General features: G+C 38.0%; 1 protein-coding gene across 1 annotated transcript in view; it reads right to left on the reverse strand.

Annotated features, from left to right (window-relative positions):
* The window catches only part of gpc5a (glypican 5a), a 160,128-nt gene that overhangs the window by 61,967 nt on the left and 82,303 nt on the right, over positions 1-15,858 (reverse strand). Inside the window, exon 6 of the mRNA XM_081361426.1 lies at positions 13,940-14,060. Coding sequence (XP_081217552.1) covers positions 13,940-14,060 — 121 coding nt within the window. The remainder of the gene's footprint in view (positions 1-13,939; positions 14,061-15,858) is intronic.

Below are 15,858 nucleotides of genomic sequence, written 5' to 3' on the forward strand. Positions count from 1 at the left end.
CCGGTCACTGTTAAAAAACAAGCTAACAAAACTTGCAAACTAACGTTAGTGAAGCGGCCGGAGGGATCGTTGTGCCTCCACCTAAGCTCCGCCCACAAAAAAACATCACCATGTTTACTAACTGAAAAGGGGTCTATTCGCACGGGATAAGTATTACCTGGTGACCTCTAGTCATTTGTAATAATTGCGGAGGTTGTCTGTGATCTTAATCCCGTGCGAATCGGCCATGTCTGTGATTTGCAAAGTAAAAATTCCCCCGCAAATGACCTACCATATTTCGCCGAACACCGAGGTCCCGTAATAATATTAGTCCCGTGCGAATCGGCATCTGTGTGATTTGGCGGGGTCGTTTATAATTTTTTTTAAGGTTTTTGTTTCCTGTGCGCTTTTTTATCCATCTTTTGCGAATAATGGAGGCTGCGTTGGAGTGTTTTGATAGTATTTTGAGTGCTGGGTCATATCGCTATACACCATAAAACTATACAATTTGCAGAAAGAGAAAGATGAAAACCATCAGAGGAGCAAAAACAAAAAGAATGATTTGATGGAGATGGATGACATGTACTGTATAGCAGCATTCGGTAATGAACATTCTTGTGTTTATGATATATCATACAGCTAGACCTTTAATAAGACATTTCCAAGCAATAACCTATTGACATCATATCCGGGAGATAAGTCAGTAAATTCGTTCTTTCTAAATCACACGAGGTCCCCAGATAATACTAATCCAGTGCGAATAGGGCTTAAAATTCAGAACATTGCGAACATTTACAACAATTCTGATTTCATACCCGACTAGTTCTTAGTCACACCATGCTCAATTTTTGTTTCCAAACCACTGTACACAATCCCTGTATTCTTATATAAAAAAATAATAACCATTAATCCAACCATCGAAGCATAAACTATAAACATCAAGCCATTTGTGCATGATCGACTGTACCTATTCCCAAAGGAATAGTTCACCCAAAAATTATAATTAGTCATTATTTACTCACGCCTCATCTCGTTCCTTTATCATACTGAAACATATCCTGGCCATCAAAATAACGAGAAAGATCCATCATTACAGTAGTTCATCGAGTCACATGGTAACTGTGTGAGGAACATACTGAAAATCTAAGTAGTTATTCACTGAAAATCTTGAACTGCTTGTTCAGAATGAATAAAAAATACTTGTAATGCTGATATGAGAGTAATTATAACAGGGAACTATATCTTTAAGGCTAATACTTAATAAAATGGAAGTATCTTGTTGTTTAGAGGGACTCCAGATGGTGTTCCCTGTGTCCTAAACACAAGGTCATGTAACTCTGATTGACTGAAGACAGCTGTCTGCCCCTTATTTACCTCACGGGACACAAACACACATTTCTTTCACATTTCTGGGCTCACAGAGTCATCATCGGCGCTAGTCCTGAGAGAAAAGGTCATATTGACCGTTAATGTGTCCGCGGTGTGTACAAATCACCATCAGCAGTCTAATAAGCACATAAACATTCACACAGCCGCATGAATCTCAATGCGAACAGTCAGAAATTCAGACACCGAGGTCATTTTCAGAATTATGTGAGGGCTGAGTGCACTTTATAGAAACTTAACAAGGTTTGCATATAGTTTCTCTTACAAACTTCTCTTACAACTTTGGTATACCATTGTAGTGGAATTGCATGGAGAATACCATGATACTACATGATACGTGATATATGAGTATGCAATCTTCATATTAATAAATGGCCTATATGCCATTGTAGGTTACTTTAAAGAATACACTCTCAGTAAATAAAGTACATAATTGTACCTTTAGTACAATGTACAATGTAAAGGTACAATGGTTTTAAAAGAAACTGTACATATATGTACCTTTTAACGCTTTTTGACCCTCAAAAAGGTACATATATGTACCTTGAGGTTCAATAATAAGCCCTATGGGGTACGTTAGTGTAGATTGTACCTTGGGGGACAGAAATGGACTCCTACTGTACCCCTGTTTCTGACAGTGTACCATGGTATGCTTTCATGGTAAAGAGTAAAGAGCATACTGAGATACCATGTTGAGCTCAGTTTAATCATATTTGTGTCTGTGTCCGCCCTCACTTGAGCTGTGGAAACCGATTGCGGTCCGTGCAGACCTGGTTATCTCTGCTTCAGTTGCAGGACTTCCCGAACCCAAGCCAATGTTCTGTCCGTGGAGCGGCCCGGCAGCCAATCAGAATCCAGCATCTGCCGTCCAGCCGACTGTGCCAAGCCATCGTCTCGGGCAGCTCGGCGCTCGCTTGATGAAACTCAATAAAATTGATCCAGAATAAAATGAACAGGGGTAAGCAGCCAGAGAAAGATCGCTCAGCCCGCTCACCTGTGACAGCCGTGACCTGCCACATCTGTCCTGCGCTTTTTCTTCAGTTTTATTCTTCTGAATCTATTTCTCAATTGCTTATAGTCTCTCATTGACCTTCTTTGTTGTTGCTTTATTTTTCTCTTGCATGCATGCTTTCTTTCTTCAAAGACAGAGGCATATGCTCACACACACACACACACACACACACACACACACACACACTGAAATGTGTAATACTCAGTCAGCCACTCATTATCGCACAATAAAAACAGTCCCTGCATTATTCCACTGAGCTTCTTATAGCCGTTTTGAACACAAGAACACATCTTATGTGAACGCCTCCTGAGAAAAACATCCGATCCGGGTCAGGTGAACCCAAAGCCAGTCTAATTATACTGGGCTTCCTTAGTTGGCTAGTTTTGCACATCCCTAATATGGGTCACATTTGAAAGGTCAAAGTCACAAAGAAATTGAATGTGGGCACAGAATCAGAATCAGGCACTGCGGTTTGTGGTGTGAACATGAGCTTTCAGTCCCACTAGGATTTCACAGACCCTTTGTAAATTCTCAAAATTGGCATTCTGTTTGCAACATTTGCATTATGGCTGCAGTTAAAATTCAACATGAAACATTATTGAATTCGTTCAGTAGGAGTGAACTTATTTATAAACATTTTAGTGCATAATAACTGAATATGCAGCAAGTATTCAAATATAAAGGTAGATATGATGCAATATCATGTTTGGGTAATAGTTTAGATTGACACATCACAAACCTGAAATAATTACACAAACCTGAACTCTCATTCTTATACTGTACATATTTATGTGAAAAATCAAGTCAATTTTGGATGGGCATTGCAGGACTGGAATGCTTTGTTACTTACTAAAATAAATAACTAGACACAAAGGAATTAGTAAGGTTTGGTCACCTCATTAAAATAAGTGAATTAATCAATTAATCAATAAACTAATAATTAATAAATAAATTCGAATTTGTAACAAAGTACAATTAATATATATATATATAAATAATTATTAAATATATTTATTATACAAAGTTTATAAATATAAAACTTGTTAGAAAGTTGGGGATTGATTGATTGATTGATTGATTGATTGATTGATTGATTGATTGATTGATTGATTGATTGATTGATTGATTGATTGATTGATTGATTGATTGATTGATTGATAGATAGATAGATAGATAGATAGATAGATAGATAGATAGATAGATAGATAGATAGATAGATATAGATTTGCTGAAGTCTTTCCTTTAAGAACAGTCTTCGGTCTGGTCTCTGGTGCTTGTCTCCATGGAAACCGCACACAAAGCAAACAAAGAAACTGTCGGACACATCAAGAGTCCGAGCACTGAAATTAACTCTCAATCAATTTGATTGGATGGTGACCTTGTTAAACCCACAGCGATCATTCAAACATTCACAAGTACCTCATTCAACACAAGCTTAAGGAGGACCCTGGTGTGAACTTTGACCCAGGTGTCACGAGCTGCTCCTGCAGGCTTCTCCGCTAACTAGCATGAAGCATCAAGCACGATCTTGAATCCGCCTCAAGCCTGACATGCTCTGACATCTTAATTGCTTTTCTCTGTGTGCACTGAGGCGCGTGAGACGTATCGCAAATGAAGATTTGTTTGGATTTGCGTGCGGAGAGACTGTGGAAGAGGGCGACATGTTTTACTGCTAAGGCTTTGAACTCCAAATGGGCAGGTATCAATAATTCACACACAAACAGGCTGGTGAGGCTGCATGTCAATGATCGGTGAATAATTCAACCTGTGGGTGATGGGACCGAGTTAATGTGAGTTATTTCAATGCAGAAACACTGTTGTGATGATCTGAAATGCATTCGATGAATTATTGGTTGTATCGTAGAAAAATAAACAGGATACAATAGAGAATTAAGATGCTCACCAAGGCTGCATTCATTTGATCTGAAATACTGTAAAAACAGTAATATTGTGAAATATTATTACAATTATAATAACTGTTTTCTTTTTGATTATATAGTAAAATGTCATTTATTCCTGTGATCAAAGCTGAATTTTCAGCATTACTCTAGTCTTCAGTGTCACATGATACACAATTACACCAGTAGTTTGTGATAAATGAGCATGTTTTATGTTTTAGGAGTCATTGAATCATTGGCTGAATTCAGAATAGCATACTACCCTATTACTCTTTCTATTTTATGTCAGAAATACTAGTATAATTATAGTATGCTATTCTGAATTCAGTCGACAAAGACTTAAAGTCCCCATGAAATCAAAATGGAAGTTTTTTGGCTTTTAGTATGAGTATGTTAGCATTAAGGTTATCTATAAGCTAGCGTGCTCCAAAACAACGACAAAATTCGCATTTAGAAGATATTAGCATTCAAAACGTACAGTCACTTCCGCCAATATGGATCAGTGATTTTGACGGCATCACTCTGCACTTCAGCTTCTCATCAGATTTTCTGTCCAATCAAATGCTCTCTCAAACGCACACATTTATTGTTTTCTACATGGTGAATGGCACATAGTGCACTATATAGGGGAACGATTCAGACAGTGTAAATATGCTTTCCATTGGGGCGAATGAAGTCTGGTTTCACGTTAGTGTCACGCAGCTCCGGTCCAGAGACACGATACACAGAGCGGATCATGCGATCGAGTCGCCGTAGACCAGAATTCTGCTGAATGCTGTGTTTTAAAGCGATATGGAGGATAAACGGTTAGAGATTAGAAAGAAACTGTAGCTTTCCTGAGCTCAATGGCTCTGGCCGAGCTGTGATATAAACTGAACGCTATTGGCTATTTAAAAAAGGGGAGGAACTGTTCGATATGTATTCCTGTTTCAGTGGAAATTACGTCAACACATTTCAAGGCGTTTCAAGGCACGTGATTTATTGATTGATTTATTCTCTTAAAAGATTCACTCAAACAGAGATTCAAATCATTCGAATCGCTATTGGCACCTACAGTAAATTAATGGCACCTACACCAATTAATCTTTTGCAACCTATTTAACTCATTTGACTGAGTGATTAACTTTGCATGAACAGAAACAAAGCGGAAGCCAGACATAAAGACTGAAGTCCATATAATGCGTGTTGACAACACTTAGCCGAGGTAAATCTCTTTGCAAAGCTACTGCGCTGAATCGTGAGTTTTCAGGAGGTGTCTTTGACCAGAGCTGGAGGTAAATCAATGGTTCCACACAGGGGCAAGTGTCTTCATTCAAATAAGAGAAATTGATTGGTTACCACTGCCATTTACATATAAATGAGAGCAGTTATCGGCGCGTCCACTTGTCTGAGTTTCTTGACAGCTCTAACTTTGCTGAACTCATTTTCTGAATAGTCTCCAGTCCAGAAGAGAAACCGTGATACATGCACGAAATAATAAATTAGCCAGCTATTATGCGGGAAATTACATTGAGAAGCTGGGAAAACTTTCCATTATGTTTCAAGGAGTGTGAAAATGCTTCTCTTCTTTAAGCTATACAAGAAAAAAATAAAAATAAACAGTTCAATCTTCGGTGAAAGAACAATTATAAACTATTTACATAAACCTCTGACCAGGAATAATGATTGGAATATAATGGCAGAACGATTGAATTACATAAATGTTAGACTCCTTCAGACATATATGATAATTCTGACATTTACACTTGTTTATTTTAAATGAGAGAAAATGTGTAAATTACTTCATAGTGGTTTTCCCGAAAAAAAATCTGTTTTAACAGCAAACTTTACGATGTGCACCGCCCTGTCTCCCTGTATCCGGTAATTATATTTATAGGCCTATATATAGTTACACACATGTCTGTTAAAACGGTAGACCCACAGCTGACGGCTCACACATTAACGTTTGCTCCCTCACAGCCATATGAAAGCAAACACACTGCATATCTGATTCTATCATTGACACCCAGCTCTATGGATCTGCTGCAGTGACACATCACAGATGGTGTGGATCAGTACAGGTCAACAGAGACGTCCTCAGCCTCTGCTCGGCATGCTGGGAACTCTGAGCTCCAAGATGCTAAATTAAGATGCAGATCAGACTCAATACATTCAGCCCCTCCAAGGCATAGTTTTCCCACTTTCATAAACGAGAGGGATGTGAGAGACAACGAGAAGCAGAACATGAGAGAACGGGGAGTCTCAGAAAGAAAGCGAGACATAAAGAAAGAGACGAGAAGATACAAAGACAGAGAGGGTTTGACTTGCATTGTGATTCACTGCAAAATTCAAAATAAACCTGCCGTGCACAACTATTTTTAAAGTTGAAGTGTGTCATTTCACATTAGTGGCAAGAAATGGAACTGCAAAGATAACGACACCCAACAGGTTTCCAATCTTTTTCTGGTGGATAAAATCAACATTATTATGTTGAATATGCCTTTTCTCTTGCAAATATGTCACTTTACAGATATGTCTTCAGATATGTTTCAATATGTCTATATTGAATATATTCATTTTTATGTCAGTTTTAGTTTCAGATATTTTAGTACATTGTAGGATTGAAAATAATCCAAGATATCTGAAATGAACAAAGATAGTTGTTTTACTGTTTCCACCCCCCCCTTTCTACCACAATGACCATTTGGAGTTCCTAAGGCACAGAAGGGCTGATGGTGATCTAGGCCTGCAGGCCAATATGTTTGTACTTTGGGGGTCGATGAATTGTCACACCTTTAGTACAGTGGTGGAAGTGTAATTATCTGATTGGTCAGCTTGAATGTCTCACATCTGGGTTTTAGTCACATGGTCAAGGAAAGGATAAAAGAAGATTGAAACTGTTGCTCTGCCTCTTTGAGGCTCTGGCTCTCTTCTTCTCTGAGTCCCTTCCCATTCCTCTCTCTCTCTCTCTCTCTCTCTCTCTCTCTCTCTCTCTCTCTCTCTCTCTCTCTCTCTCTCTCTCTCTCTCTCTCTCTCACTCTCTCACTCTCTGGTAACATTTTTCATATATGCTGGGTACAATTAATAATAAAGTTATCATCATCTCATACATCTATTTTGTAACTATTTTAAGTGTAACCATAACCATATTTTGTCATTAAACCTTTTCAATTACAACTAATGTGCTAACTAGTTTTGATTTGGTATTGACTTTGAAGTGCTACATATTGCAATACAATATCGTCACTCTCTATAGCAACGCACTCACACATATGAAGCTATTGTAACTGTGCTTATTTCCGTCGTTGGTATAAGTGGCAGTGGGTGGAATAGACAAGAAATGTGCAGTTCTCAACCATCTTGCTAATAACGTTTCTTTAGTCATTCGGCAGTCTTGCAGCCTGAACCACTGCAGAAATCCACCCTTACAACATCAAGTTAAACTAATTGACAATTAGAAGAGTTGTAGCTGAAATAAAATATGTTTAAGTTTTTAAAACTTATTAAGAAGAGTTTTTCTTTCAATCAAAGGCTCAATATTCTAGTATTCTATTTCGCAAACGTCCATTTCAGCACAATTTAATTTCTTCCACTCTTTCTGCAAGACTTCATCACTTTTAACATCATTATATTCACATCATAGAAATAGCACACTTCACCTTTAAGAAAGATGCAGGACCTGAAACGGGAAAGTCATTTTTGGACAAAGAAAGTAAAAAGCACTGGCACTGAAATCACCCCTTCTGGACCGAAACGAAAGGCCTGCATTAGAAGAACACGTCTTCAACACAAACACTGTGATTTTTTTAGAAGATTTGTGGGTTAAAAAAGAGACCATGGGCTTCTCTTCCTAAGTCCGTGGGCTGAGCTCAAGGAGAGAAGCTCATTAGCCTGATGCTCTGGGCAAACAGAAGCTGCAGGGTGGCTTTCTGCCACAGGCAAGTTGTATTGAAAGCTTGTGTCGGCTTTGGGCCGCTCGGTATCATGGGTAATGGTTAGCCCAGAATATTGACACCATAATCCCACTGCATTCACTCATTGATTCTGCATGGAGTCTGCCCTGGAAAAAAAAAGGACACACTACCATGGTAATATAATGTTTGGTTTTTATGTTTTGCCAATGTACTAAGGTAATACCATAATATTATTTGAAATATACAGGTATAGTAGCCAATCAGAGGGTAATATAGGTTACAGAGGGTAAAATATGTTACTTTGGAATACACTATTATACTGAAATGGTTTTTACCATGGTACTTTCAAAATATCATGGTAGTACCATGGTACTTTTAATACGTTTTTTTCCATTTAAAAAATAGTGAATACCCTACTAAAGTACTTATAAGTAAGTCTTGTTTTCTTTTACAAAAAAAGGACTGTGGTGATGTACTTATGATATTTACCGTGGTACCATGTACTATGATATTTATATGGTACTGCAAAGTACTTCCAAAGTGTCATAGTACTACTATGGTATGTGTCCAAAATATGATGGTAGTACCAGGTTGCTTTCCATTTTGTTATTGTTTTTTGTTGTTGTTTGCTTTTTGAAAAGTACTGTGGTGGTGATACCATGGTAAAGGTGAGAAAGAGAGAGAGAGAGAGAGAGAGAGAGAGAGAGAGAGAGAGAGAGAGAGAGAGAGAGAGAGAGAGAGAGAGAGAGAGAGAGAGAGAGAGAGAGAGAGAGAGAGAGAGTGAGAGTGAGAGTGAGAGAGAGTGAGAGTGAGAGTGAGAGTGAGAGTGAGAGTGAGAGTGAGTGAGTTAGTGTTATATATATATTGTATTTCAGTTGATGTTTATTGTATTTCAAGTAACTATTTTTTATTGTTTTAGTTTAAGTTGACTATATTAACCTTGGGTATACCATGGTCCATGTCCAAAATCAATGTCAAAGTGCTTCTGATAAAGACTACATTACTCGTTTTACACCGATGAATGTCTGATCTGCTGAAGACGCCTCACGCTGCTCTCCTGAATGAGTTTTTCATTCAGTCGATGGCTCAGATTCTAGTAAAGGTCAGTAAAATGTCCAATTCAACACAGTTTCATTCCTAACACTCAATCAAAATGCTCCACTGGCCCATAATCGGATATCATCACATTTAAAGTCAGAGCGTCCCGCCCGATTGGTCCATTTCCGCAACAGGAGGAGGTTTCTCAGACTCCCTCATCAAGGCCCAAATTGTTCTGAACATCATGTGCCACGAGTCCCACTGAACGTCCACGAGAGATCTCTCTGGGGACCACTGGCTTCACGCTGAGATTCCCAGCAAATGTCCTCTCTGTGTTCGGGTTATCATCATCAAGGAACACACTTTGTCATCTTATCAGAGATGACGACGGCACCCCGGGCCATGAAATGATTGTGATTCCACGCAGAAAGTCTGAAGCGCTGGAGAGAACCCGCTGTGAGGAAACTTCTGAAAGGCCTCCTCTAAAGGTCTCTTTCAGTCCCGATATGTCCCTCTTTTTCCCCATCAACACCTCACTACCATCATGTCTCAAGATATATACGGTGAGATGGCCTTGATTATTAAGAGAAATATTAAGAATATGTCTTCTTAAAGCTGATGTAATTTAGATCTAACTCCTTAGAGGTGTGCAATATTTCGATATTAAAACACTTTGTTTTTATTCCCGTTCAATTTGATGACTTTAAGTAAAACATTTTGTATTTTGACGACTTTCACTCAAAAATAAATAGATTTACCTACATTTTTAAGATTGATGTATTTGAATTGCATAGAATATTTCTAAATGTGGATAGGAGCAGGCTTCACTCGAGTATACTTATCAACTTTAAGAGTGCTGGCCTAGATAATTATAATCATAAAATGGGAGAGAGGCCGCACTATGCTTAAATATATTTTATTTTTATTTGCAAATAAAAATAAAATATATTTAAGCATAGTGAGGCCTCTCTCCCATATAATATTTCTACCCATTTGGATTACACAGTTTTAACACAAACAAAAAAAGAAAAAAATAACTTAATGTGATGCATATGTAAACAGGTAATATTCCTGCACTCCAAAAATTATGGAATAGTTCATCATTACTGTTAAAAAACTGCATCTATTGGATTTTAATTAAATAATCATATTTTCAAAATGCATTGATTCAAATTGCTTGAAGCATAAATCTGTAAATAAATCATAAATTAAATAATCTATATAAATCATAAATAAATTATTCAGTAAAAATATAAAATGAGCATGGTTAAAATATGCTAGCTGTGGATCAAAAATCAATTAGTCAAAATGTATGAGATTGAAACAAACTGGATTTATTGATGATAAACATACACTAAGCGGCCACTTTATTAGGTTCACCTTGGTAGTACTGAGTTGAACTCTCTTTTGCCTTCAGAACTGCCTTAATTCTTCATGGCAGAGATTCAACAAGGTGCTGGAAACATTCCTCTGAGATTTTGGTCCATATGGTCATGTTAGCATCACACAGTTGCTGCAGGTTTATCAGCTGCACATCCATGATGTGAATCTCCCGTTCCTCCACATCCGAAAGCTGCTCTACTGGATTGAGATCTGGAGACTGTGAAGATCATTTGTTTAGTGAACTCACTGTCATGTTCAAGAAACCAGTTTGAGATGATTTGAGCTTTGAGGCACAGTGTGTTATCCTGCTGGAAGTAGCCATTAGAAGATGGGGACACTGTGGTTATAAAGGGATGGACATGGTCAGCAACAATACTTAGGTCGGCTGTGGCGTTTAAATGATGCTCAGAAGAGGACGAAAGTGTGCCAAGAAAATATCCAACACACCTTCACAACACCAGCAGCCTGAACTGATGATACAAGACATGATGGATCCATGCTTTAGTGTTGTTTACATCAAACTCTGACCCTACAATCTCAATGTTGCAGCAGAAATCAAGACTCATCAGACCAGTCAATGTTTTTCCAATCTTCTATTGTACAGTTTTGGTGAGTCTGTGTGAATTGTAGCCTCAGTTTGCTGGAGTGGCATCGGTGTGTGTTCTGGTTCTGCTTCAAGGTTTGACACGTTCAGAGATGCTCTTCTGCATACCTTGGATGTAGCGAGTGGTTATTTGAGATACTGTTGCCAGACTGGCCATTCTCCTCTGGCATCTTCACCTGCAGAACTGCCGCTCACTGGATATTTAATCTTTTTCAGACCATTCTCTGTAAACCCTCGAGATGGTTGTGTGTGAAGATCCCAAAAGATCAGCAGATTCTAAAAAACTCAGACCAGCCCGTCTGGCACCAACAACCATGCCACATTCAGTCACTTAAATCAGCTTTCTTCCCCATTCTGACGCTCAGTTTGATCTTCAGTAGATCATCTCTAGACCATAGCTGTCTCATTCGAAGGCAGCGTCCACCGGAGGACGCGTTTGTCGGCAGCATACATCATTGAGGCTGATTCATTTCAGTAAATTAACCTTTACATTCCATGTATGCATGACTGACAAATATTCATCACAAATCAAGTTTATTAGTTTGTTTATGTTATAACTGTGATCCTAATGGATGGGAATTTTCTCTGCAATTCAGACCTAAATATTTTTTGAGCGATCAAAACATCTTTAGGCTGGTGGATGATAAAACAGGTGAACAAATCCACCAGAACATCTGTCTGTATAATAGTCGTTTCAGATATCTTTTTTTTTTTTTATTCAGGAACTTGAAGGTGATAACACCTTATGACAATATGTCTATTGTCTTAAAGCACATCCAGCAGGAAAGGAAGAAAGTTAATCTATTACAGTAGGACAGCACCGTCAGGCTTCAGGATGGTAAAACATCATTGATTTGGCCAGCGGGCGGAACAGGGATAGAATAAACACCAACGTGTTAAGACTGAAAATGGATTTTTAAATATGTATTCATTGATTTTCTGGTCTCTAAGTGTTCCGCTGTGACGTGTTATTTTGCAAAAGAGAGGGATATGAAAAGAAGCATAAACTAATTTGCCTTCAATCGTATTAATTAAAGCAAAACAGTCAAGCGTGAGTCAGCTTTTGAGCTTTTACTGTCCTCCAAACTGAGAGTGATGACAATAATAATCAAATCAACACACAGACGTTTGTTTGTTCAGGGAACATCAGTACTTTTGGCTCTGGAGGTGAGATGGTGACGTTTATTTAGCTGTGCAAAAAAGGATTTTTCTTTATAGCTTTTAAATAATTATTCTGAATGACATGCTGAAAAGCCCGACTGATATTTTAATCATAGAAAGGACATGTAAAAGCATTTACATTCATGCATTTGGCAGATGCTGGAATCCAAAGCGACTTGTATTGTATTCAATGTGTGCAATTTATTAACATGTATTTTTTTCTCGGATTCATATCCATGACCTTGGTGTATCTGGTGCTAGCAATGCTAAGGTCACAGTTAGGAATGCATGAACTGAAAAACTGTATAACCTAAATGCAATGCAAATCACTCTGAATAAAAGCATCTGCCAAATGTAATTGAAATGCACTAAAACTTAGTACTTTTTGTCCTGTTTTCCAGTACAAATATCTAAATGTATGTACATGCTACATTAACATGAGAAGCAAAATAGCACACGATGTTTAATTAATTAAGACTTTTAAATAGCTTTTGTTTTCTGAAAAATGCATCAAAATTATGATTTTGCTTAAAACAAGAAAAAAAATATATATATATATATTGGCAGACATTGTGTAGGAAAACTTTGAGCCATGCATATTTTAACTAGTCTCCAAAACTCCAACGTGTCTAGAGCGCATACGCTTACATGCACTAACCATAGATTAGAATTATGTGAACAATGTATAGTCCAAGCTCTCCTTTCTGAAACATTTGCTGTCCAGAACAGCTCATAAAACAGGCTGCTGTTAAATCCTATGACAGATTACAGTAATAGATAATGCAAGGGATGACATTTATAAAATAAACAGCTCCATAAATTGCTGGTAATGCCAATGGTGGATGTGTGTCCTCCCTCCATGAGCAGAGCACTAGCACATGCACATTCGATTAAAACACAAATAGTGTGATTAAAACCACAGTACACATATTGTACTGTGATTATGGTTAGGTTACTGTGAGCAGTCACAGTATTCAGTTTACATGAGCTCCAACTTAATCACGGTACTGTCTTAATCACACTATAGGGATTCATGTAAATGGAACCATTGATGAATACTTCAGAAATAAAAGGAGAATTGGATATAATGTCTACACATAAAACCACATCTGAAAGTCACCAGAAATTGATGCAAAAGTGAAGACTTTATTTTGCTGTTCAAAATGGTTCATATTTGGTTCATAATGGTTCATAAATCATACTGTTTTTTGCTGTTCAAAATGGTTTCAGACCAGAATTTGAAAATATTTCCAGAACCCTGAACCATTTTGAACAGTAAAAAAATTGTGTTAGTGAAAGTGACATGTGAAGGGTAATGGTAACCCACACTTAGAATTTGTCCTCTGCATTTAACCCATTCAAGTTAGTGCACACACAAGAGGAGCAGCGAGTAGTGAACACACACACACTGCAAACAGTGTTAACAGGTTTTATGCCCACAATGCCATAGTTTCATACATTCATGAGCGAAGCTAATGAGGTCTGCTCTGATCTGTTGGCCTGAAACATTAGCAACACATGAAACGGGACATCAAGGAGCTTGTTCAATGTTTCATTTGATGGTATTTTTCCTGGCGAGGCTCACCTGATTGATGTGCTTCAGTTTATCAATGACTTGATTGATCACTGGGTCGGCCTCCTTCACTTTGACTTCTGGGTTTTCTGCCTGGGCTTTAATCCCGTTGCCAACCACTCGCAGAGTGTAGCTATAAAGACAAAAAAGGATAAAGAATGAGAGACGGATGTTGAGTGGGTGTCGTTTCTTTGGATTCATTTCCAATTTTTCAGTGCAAAGGCAGTTGAAGCTTTGTTGTTGGCTTGATGGGGAAGACCTTACATGAACCAACTACATTTATCAGCATAGCAAAGAAAAAGGCTTGAAGAATCCCTGAAAAACCCACAAGAGCCTGAGACGGGACAAATAACTCAAGCCACACTAAAAAGCGATAGGACCTCAGGCTGAGAGACAGATTGGGGTTTATGTGGGGCAGAATGGATGTGTGCTGTGATTGGCCGCAGATAAGACGCACTAGTGCAGAGAAAGCACTGCTGACAAATGACATGAAATATTACAATTCTTTATGGGTGAATTCATTTTACACCAATGCTAGAATCTGCCCATCCTATTGAGACTCACCTTGAGAAGGACGCATAAAAAGTAAAGCCTTCAAACACTGAGGACAAATATATGAATGAATAGCAAAATGCACTGTGGACACAGGTTATCAACTCTGTTTACAAGCAATAAAAAACATCTTTATGGACCTGAAAAACTCTTTCTTAAAGTCCCCCTGTGGTGAAGATTTTAATGTTGTTTATATGTCTCTGTGGTGTTTTTAATATGCTTTAAGACAAACCATGTGTAAATTCATAAGTCGACACCATTGCTGAGTATTTCCTCCTTAAAACTGCATTGAACCAACGACATGCTTTGAAATCGCTGGTGTTTCTGACGTCACAAACTACCTTGTAACCAATCAGATCAACGTGTGATCGTCAACGAGTGGATCTCTGAACTGAGTGAGTGAGTGGAGGCGGGGCTCATTTGCATATTCATAGAACCACGTATACTAAATGAGGCAAGGGTGTCGAGTTACATTCAAGGTATTTTAAGGCATGAAGATTTTTTATTTTTTTTTTTCAAGGAAAAAACATTTAAATATGACATTTTGGTGATCAAAGAGGAGTTTTAAGGGAAATTATTGACTAAAGGGGCCTTTAAGAAACTGGGCTTGAGTATTTTAAATAAGTTTAGTAAAGCTATTAAAGTCCCCCTGGGGAAAATCAAGCTTTTAATGTTGTTTATATGTCTATGTGGTGTTTTTAATATGCTTTAAGACAAACCATGTGCAAATTCATAAGTCAAAACCATTACTGAGTATTTTCTCCTTAAAAATGCAGTGAACCAAAGACAGTCTCAAAAACACGCTTTGAAATCGCTGATAATATTCAGATAATATGCATATATAGATAATATTTAGAACATTAACATTCATTTTACTTTCAGATGTTTTGAGCAGCTATTGATGCAAAACCTTCTGATTGCAAAGCCTAAACCTTTTACCAACAAGGACGTACCACAGTAATACTATGACATTGCTTAAAGTACACTGGAGTACCATGTAAATACTACTGTATATGAACATGGTATCATTCAGTACAGTAGGCAATATCAAAGTACCAGGGATCCTGCTAGTACCTGTTTTGTAAACGAGTCAGATTAAAACTACGGAAATAAAAGACACAAAAAACATGAAAATAAGACAAAAACATGCTACTTATGTCACGCTGAGCCTCCCATCACGCACAAGCGTGTAGTTTCACCTCAGCGGTGTGTCTGAATAGAGGACGCAAGACAAAAAGCCCCTCAGAACACACTGAGCTGTCTCCTGTGCTGCTTTGATTCCAGCTTAAGGCAGAAGAGGTGTGTGTGTGTGTGTGTGTAGCTCAGGGCTGTCACTTAGCCATTCCAGCTCTTTCCACACACTCATCTGAATAACGCTC

The sequence above is a fragment of the Scardinius erythrophthalmus genome (assembly GCF_964197995.2).
Source record: "Scardinius erythrophthalmus genome assembly, chromosome: 3".
Lineage (NCBI taxonomy): Eukaryota > Metazoa > Chordata > Actinopteri > Cypriniformes > Leuciscidae > Scardinius > Scardinius erythrophthalmus.